General features: G+C 43.8%; 1 protein-coding gene across 2 annotated transcripts in view; it reads right to left on the bottom strand.

Annotated features, from left to right (window-relative positions):
• Nucleotides 1-3,071: 3,071 nt before the first annotated feature.
• FHIT (fragile histidine triad) overlaps nt 3,072-8,428 on the bottom strand; it is a 648,955-nt gene continuing 643,598 nt past the window's right edge. For both annotated transcript variants that reach the window (XM_009284393.2, XM_009284394.2), the window contains one exon: nt 3,072-3,391. Coding sequence is in view for 1 of the 2 variants with exons in the window: in XM_009284394.2 (XP_009282669.1) it covers nt 3,362-3,391 (30 nt within the window). In the remaining variant the exon portion in view is untranslated. The remainder of the gene's footprint in view (nt 3,392-8,428) is intronic.

The following is an 8,428-nucleotide window of genomic DNA, read 5'->3' as shown; positions in this document are numbered from 1 at the left end:
GCTACAACCTCCTTTCAGGTAGTTGTAGAGAGCGATGAGGTCTCCCCTCAGCCTCCTTTTCTCCAGGCTAAACAACCCCAGTTCCCTCAGCCGCTCCTCATAAGACTTGTTCTCCAGACCCCTCACGAGCCTCGTTGCCCTTCTCTGGACACGCTCCAGCACCTCGACGTCCTTCTTGTAGTGAGGGGCCCAAAACTGAACACAGTATTCGAGGTGCGGCCTCACCAGTGCTGAGTACAGGGGCACAAGTTAGCCATCCAAGCTGCCTTTGTACACAAAGAAACATAATTGTGGTCCAGATGAGCCCACTGGAAAACCAAGCAGGGATGTGCAGAAGCTGTGTGCCTGGGACCTTGCACAGCACATGGGCCTATGCTGCTGCCACGCCAAAGCCTTCAGAGCCCATTCCTAATGTTATTGCCCAGCCCCCAAAATGTACATGTGTAAGCAGATGGCTGCCAGGTGGCCTTCAACTGGGACTGCACACCTGGGCTGCCTGGCATGGTTGGACAGGGTGCATGGGCTGAGGGTGTCCCCATCAGATGTGTGCTCCCAATAACCCGGCCGTTCTCCTGCCCGCAGGACTAACCATGCCCGAGACAGTTGTTCTGCAATTTCTGTTTCAAGGCAGGCGGGGGAAGAGGGCACGTGGAGCCACATCCTACTCCCAGCCTGGTCCTCCGAAAGTCAATGAAGAGCACAGTGGCTGAACCACAGCTGTTTTGCTAATAAAAATAGAGGCACACAGGCATAGCCGCTGCAGCCCCTTGGAGGAACTGCTCACTACAGCGAAACAAACTTTTAGCAATCAAAAAAGCCTGGGAAAATTGCTTGCGTATAAGGACAGGGAACGAGGGTCCAAGCTGTGTAACAGTGAGCACAGTTAGCTCTGTCTTATTATGAAGCTGGCCCATTGGGACCGCCCCACTTGCACTATGTCCATCTAAGCCCCTGCATGGGCGATTTTTCCCATGTTTTCTGCTTTCGGTGGAGGAGCTCTGCACTCTGCAGCATCCCCCTGCCCAAAGGCAAGCCCTGCGCATGACCCCAGCGAGGACAAGCGATTGAGGTTGGAAAGGACAGAGTTGGTTACAAAGAACATCAATGCCTTCAGCACAGCGGATCCTCGCATTTCCAGCAACTGCATCTTTGTACACAGTGCCCTGCCTGCGGAAAATTAAGTCTATAGGAAGCGTATGAATGATCCAGACACCATCCTCAAGGCTCAGGTCTTAAAAAAGGGGGGGATTTACACTGCATGCTGCTGCAGGATGTCATGTACTTCATGATCTGCCTTTTCTAATCTCTCCTTATCTCTCACTCCAATCCTTTCTCATGTCCCTCATTTATTGCAAATTCCCTTTTTAAGCTGGAGCGAAGCACTTCAATATTTTCATGCTGCATAAATAGGTTGTTTTGTGCATAATGCCACAGGAGGCTTTTTTTAAAAACAGGACCTTTAGCGCTGTGATAACGGCCTTCTCATTTACACAAATGAAATCTTCCATACAGCTCAGCACTCATCTGCTCGGCAGCCCCCATGCAAAATGGTTGGCGCAGCGCCCGCTCATCACAGGCTACAGAATTAATACAGAATATTCCATACTTAATAGGAAGCCATTGAGCATCAGGTTTGGAAATACCTTGCAAATGTAACTGATGCTTAGGTTTTCCTTTTAGCACTTCCCCGGCAGCACAACTGTTGTCTTCCTTCTATATGAAATCACAGCTACTTTAAATAATAAAGTGCAAAAGGACAACCCTTTGTGTTGGCCTATTTGCCAGCATCTTCGACCATCCTGACTACTCAACTTTTTCTTCTCTGTCACTTCTTGCCCCCTGACCTTCATTTCCTGTTTATTCAGCCCTTGTTCAGGGTCTAAAAAGTGCAGACACCATCAAAACGTACTTTTCATTTACTCTGCATGGAAAAAGAAATAGTGTTAAAATATCTACAGTTTTTAAAAGGGCTAATGGAAGATATTGGTGGTCACATTTGGTCATGGTAAATCTTTGAATCAAACTGGCTTTTCAGGAGCAATATTTTAACAGCATCACAGTAAAACCTGGAATCAAATATCAGTGATTTTGCTCTAGTATTTCTATTTATATTTGACCACCACAAAGACTTCAAACCAATGGACTGAATTCCTCTGCAGTATATAGCAGAGAGAGACTTAGGGAAAATTATACGAGTTCATCCATTGTGCATTTCATACTTTTCAGGTCAGGTTGCAACCCTTTAGCACAGACTATTTTGGAGCATTTTTATTTGTTCATGACAGTGACCACACTGTGCTGCCAGGCATGCAAAGCACTGCCAGGCTCCGGTTTGGACCTGACCCTGATCTCTTCAAGCCTTCAGGTGGACTCTGCACCCTACAGCCCGCCTCAGCATGGCTCTTATTGAAAGACTTGGCACATTTTATTTTCCATCCTGAGTTCAGGGGACACAGAAAGCTTCAGTTGTTGCTTTCCCGCAATTCAAGAGCAAGATTACGGGTGCTCTTTTCATACATATCTTGCAGACTCATTTCTTCTCTCTTCCATCTGTTGTTTGACTTTTTTGTCTTTATTACATGTTAGCAATCAACAACTAACCCATGGCGGGTTTCTTCCTGTGCGGGGCTCTGAACATGGCATTTCTTGCCGAGGGAGCGTTCCACACGGGTGGATCCCACTCATGTTGTTCATTGCTGTAAGCAGGACATTCGTGCCAGTCTAACCCTAATGTGATTACTATCCCATTAGCAGCTTTACATATTCATTGATTTGCAGAAGTGTTTTGTATCACCTTAAGCTCCAGAAGCATTGTGACAATGCATTAAAAGGAACAGAGAAAGGAAGGATCTTAGGAAGTGTTGTATTTCTTGTTATACTACCTTACCCGGCAAAACAGTAGCTCTCTGAGTCTATCTTGGCTAGTCTGTAACAAAGCCTTTGTTTTTATGAATTGTTATACTGCTAAAAGATCTCATTTTTCTGCGATGTAATAGCCCACATACAATAACCGAATCTCAAAAAGCACAACATGGAGTAAACACTTTGTAAGGTACCTAAAACACAGTAGCTACCTGATTTTGCTAGCACTTTATTTCAATTTAGGCCAAAGGACAATTTAAAAAGATTCGTTCCTAAGTACACAATTCAGAAAAATATGAGTTACTACTCAGAGCAATATTTTGAATCAGTGCTGTTAGTTGTCTTAGCTGAAATTCAACCTTGATGACATCCAAAGGTCCAATAAAATATTTCGTGGAAGAATCCCATATATGTAGGACATCATAAAATTGTTCAGCTGCAGCTCCAGGGCCACTGAGAACTGGAGAATGAAGTCTTTCTTTCTGAGGAGTTTCTTATGTCACGGAATGTTTTTCAAACACTTTGTTACCTGAGAAATATCAAACATAACAGATAGTTACATATAATAGTATCTTTGATCTTTGTTAGTAAGACAAAATGTAAGGCTGTTTATTACTAACGAGTTAGGTGCTTATTAGCGTGTTCCAACAGGAAACACTGACAGCGATAGGCAAAAGAAAATGTTCAGTGTTAAATCCACACACAGCACATTTCAGCTCCTATTATAGCCTGTGCAATAGGGAAAGGAGAAAATCCTTGCACACAACTATTTTAAAATTATGTATCAGAGCAAGAAAGAGGAGCATTTGTTTGATTTATTATCTACTTTTTCAATAAAGTTCACTTCCAAATAATACTAATGCCTGCCTTTCACATTGTGCTTTTCATTCCTAACTCACAAAGCACCCTCCAAAGGAGGTCAGGATCATTTTACAAAAAACAAACATGAATTGAAGCCACCTCTCTGATGTCCCCGAGTAAGACAGCACAGTCCCCAGCTCTGTTGACCGCTAGTCATAGGAACAAAGGATTAGAAAGGGCATCTTGTGTCATCAAATCCAGCTTCTTACTCTTCAAATCAATTTTGCTATAATAATCTCATGCAAGAGTCTTTGGGGTGCGTGATCTCTTACATAAGCTCCTGCAAATGCTCTTTCAAAACCATCATCTCTTGTATATCCTTATCCATCCTGACCCTGTGGTGGGACTCTACCCTATGCCAAGGTGTTACACACCAGTGATTTGGGACCATCACCCTGAAAATGCTCCCAGTCTCAGACACTGGAGAATGAATGGGGTATTTCTTCTCATGTCTGCTCCAATTTTATGCATCTATTGGTGGTCCATCCTAGTAAAAGACCTGTAATAGGTGCCATGACAGACCTGGAAGGTGTTTCTGAAGCAGAGAAATAGAAATGCTGAGAGCCTGACAACTGCAGCGACTGCAGCTGTGAAAACTGTGTGCGAAATCCCCGCACAAACTCATGGCACAATTGTTATTGCAGTGTTAACTGAAGGCTTGCACTGGCCCCAGATGCTAACGCAAACTGGGCATTTGGGTTTACCCCTGCACATACCTGTCCTTTCATGTAGACATGGACATCCTGGCAAACAACAGAGCCTCAAGTATGCTCAGTCCAATATATTTCCAATGTCCATCACCCCCTTCCTTTTTCAAATAACTACTTACTGGAGGAGTTATTAATGCCTTTCCACCTACACAGCCTAGATACCGAAACTCACACAAAGGCAGCTTTTAAGCTTTGAGGTCACGTTCGAGTTGCTGGTTAGAGTGTCTCTCTGGGCAGTTCTATTATGCAGCAGCTACAGCAATAGGATAACACGATACAAACCTTTGCTAATAATTGAGCGTGAAGTGGGCTTTTTGCTTGGTATCTTCAGTTTTGTACCTTCACTTCAGAGCATGTTTAGAGCTGGCTTCAATACTCGGAAAATTATTTCAGCTTATTAAACACAAAGCTGTTACCCAACTGTTAGACGAGGGCATGGCCCCCGAACTTGTTTCCCGGGGCTGTGTGCGAGGCTTGGATCCTTGCTGCTGTTGTGGCTGCAACTCCCCAGCCGCCTACTTCTTTGTTTGATTGTCTTTCCTCACTGAAACATATGTTTCCCCTTTTGATGGCATTTTGAGCAACAGTTTCCATTGTATGCCCCTCTTGACTGACAGTTTGATGGCAGCCTGTAAATTACTTGGCATGTGTTTTGTGAATCTGCTTGAAGGAGGGTCTGGCTGCTTAGTAAGTGCATCCTTTTGCAGCTTTGGGGGCAAGGGATTAGCACCATTTTAGCACAGGTTTGGGTATAAAAGTACTTGACCACAGTTGATATCATCCTTATTTGAAGCTCAGCATTGCCCTGTACCTCGACACTTTTATCCCAGGTCCTGGGATACAATGTCCATCAGTTATGCTTGGCTTTCCCCGTTTTCCTCTCATACAATGCGACACACAAAGCTTAATGATGAATCAAGAATGGATCAGACTGAAAATACTTGGTATTTGACAGACAGCCCAGGTAAGCATTCAGGCTGCTGGATGTGCAGGTTAAGAGAACATCTGGCCCTCTGTCAGCTTTCTTTGCTAACAGTAACGCATTTGCTGCTTTGCCTTTATGTGGTACAATCTCGTCTGTGTCTCTGGCCACGAAGTTTCTACTGTAGCTATAAATACAGGATCCAAGCAGTGCTGTATGGAATTCGTGTACTCTTTACAGCTGAATTAAATGGCCACCTATAGGGAAATGGAAGTCCAGAAAATGAGGTGTATAATGGTTAGCACAGTGTTACTTACAGCCTCAAAATAGAGCCCTGGAATAGGTGTGAGGGGGACATCATGCTTATGCTGGCCTCCTACAAGAGGGAGACGTTTCACTTATAGCCATAGCTAACTCTATTGCAGCTTTGTTTTCATAAGAATAATGATATGCTTCAACCAGAAAAACAATCAACCTCGATGCTGAGGCTGCTGTGCATTAGCACATCACATTTGTTTGGGGAAGTGTTTTGCCCTAAGCCTTCTAAGGGTGGGTATGACTACTGTACAGTCACTGCACTTCTTCTGGCTGTTTACATCTTCCCTTGAAGACATAATTTAACTCCTGTGCATAAACCTTCTCCCTGCTGCAGAGGTGGTGGCTCTAGATGTTTTACACTTCAAAAATACCAGCATGGGCCAGATTATGTCTGTCTGTTGGATTTCTGTTGATATTAACTTTCCTTGCATTCGATTGAAATGACAAAAAGATTACTTTATATGTACTTACTGCAGAAAAAAGAGAATTTTGGGTGAAAAAGCACAGACCCTATGATCTGATCCACCTTCTCTTTGCTATTTCCAACTACTTAAAGCATAATGTCACACTGAAACGCACACTTGGAGTGCTGCATTCTCTTCTCCTGACAGATTGTTATGATATTTTCCAAGGTGACCTTCATAAAACATGTTTCTTTTGAAGCTTATATTTCACTTTCAGGTCATAACAGTCTCACACAGACAAGCAAACTGTCAGCTCCTGCTTTCTAATTAATGGTTCTTGGAGGCTTCTGAGTGGGGGATATAATTAATAGCACTTAAGTCTGGAGTGCAGCGAAATCTATAGCCGATTACTAGGATGTGTATTTACTTAGGGATTATATGCAAACAGCTCCTAAGTGCAGCCATGAACAGCTCTCGACAATGTTCTCTGGAAAGTCCCCAGGACCAGGCACCACCTTGAGTCTAACTAACTCCAGTGTAAGCTCTCCAAAAATTGCCCTGCTCATAAAGCAAGGCTCCCGCAACTGAGGGGTCCCTTCCTGCTGTACTCCTCTCCCCTGCTCCCGTTCCCCATACCAGAGTCCACAGCATGTTGTGTTTCCTATGACTGCATGGTGATTCTGCTTGCCAACAGGCTGCCTACAGTGGAGGAGCATCTATTGCAGAAAATACCTCTGGCCACGTCTGTGTTGTCACTGTGGCAGCCACCCAGGAGACAACCTGCTCTGTGGCCCATACTGCCCAGCTACGGCATCTTCTGGGGCAGGCTGGCTGCATTCTCACTGCACGGCACGTGTCCCAGATCCACTCTGTGGATCTGCTCTGAGGCATAATCATTATTTTGTGTTTTTATTCAGTTTAAAGTACCAGAAATAATGGGAGGGCTTTTCTTGCAGTAAAGCAACCAAAGAAGGGTGTTGCAAGCCGTCTTGTCATACTTGCCTAAATTTAAGGAAAGCGATGGGATTGCTCTGGTGCTCACTCTTATGCAAGCAGCATGGATTGTCAGAGGTGCTGGAGCAAAACCAGATGCAAGCCAAATTGCCAGCTTAAATTCCCTCTGGTCAGCTGCTGCTAACAGTGGTAATTTCCCTGCTGAAGTCAATAGAACAGCATCTTTTCACACATGCTGAGATCTTGGTGCAGAAGAGGCAGCTGTGAGGCAGGGTGAGTGCTCTCAAAGGATGAGATCGTCTCTCTTTCACAGTGGGGTGAAAAAAATGAATAAAATTCATATTCTCTGACAAAGTTGAAAAGACTGTATTCTCCAGAAACACTGCTAGACTGGGGATGAAGGGGAGAATTGACATCGGAAATCCTGCACCACTGTGCAGCCTGCATTATTTGGAGAGACTTTTAAATGAATTTTGCATGTTGAATGACACAAAATATTCAGATGGTTAAGCAATTAAAAGCGATTGAATGTTTGTAACTCAAAAAGCACTAGGCAACAGAATATCACTGTCAACTCCTTTATGCAAAGGGACGTTTTGACATCATACTTAAGACTGACTACTTTTCTAATGGCATAAAAGTATTACTTCAGTTATGCATAAAATAGGAAAACTTCTACTGAAACTTGTGCAGCCTGGTTCTTTCTTCAGAAACAACAACACAGAGTGAAACTGCCTTTGAAGAGAAACATTTTTCATATACTATCTGAAGGTTAGTAACTCTTAATCTTTAGCTTTTTTGCTGGCACGTGTAATTTAAAATGCACAAAACAGACTATCAAAACATCCAGCTATAGATAGTTAGAAAATTTAAAAGGTGCATCTGAAAATAGGAAATTGGAAATTAAGATGCTTCATCAAATCTTGCTCTTTGAGTAAAGATCCACTGTGGATCCACCTCAAAGAGCGACCAGTTATCAAACACAGCATACGACAGCCAACACTGAACGAAGAATGGCTCCTAAAGAGGTCAAATCTTGGTGCTACTAAGCAAGAGAGTGACTAACTGGGACAACTATATATTAAATATCCTTTCCACAGAAATTTTTTTTCCTTTCCTCGCCCTCCTCCAGAGCCACATGAAGTTCTGCTGAACTTCGGCTCTGCAGACACAGTGCCGTGAGCAGCCCTGCAGAGCCGGCACATGCTGGGGGTGTTCAAGAAGTGACAAGTCCTTTGCCATAGTTTAACCCCAGCTGGCAACTGAGCACCACACAGCTGCTCGCTCACCCCTCCCTGCCCCCCGTGGTGCGATGGGGGAGAGAGTCGGAAGAGTAAAAGTGAGAAAACTTGTGGGTTGAGATAAGAACAGTTTAATAATTGAAATAAAGTAAAATA

This window comes from Aptenodytes forsteri, unplaced genomic scaffold (assembly GCF_000699145.1).
Source record: "Aptenodytes forsteri isolate BGI_AS27 unplaced genomic scaffold, ASM69914v1 Scaffold53, whole genome shotgun sequence".
Lineage (NCBI taxonomy): Eukaryota > Metazoa > Chordata > Aves > Sphenisciformes > Spheniscidae > Aptenodytes > Aptenodytes forsteri.
This window is presented reverse-complemented; position numbering and strand designations above follow the sequence as displayed.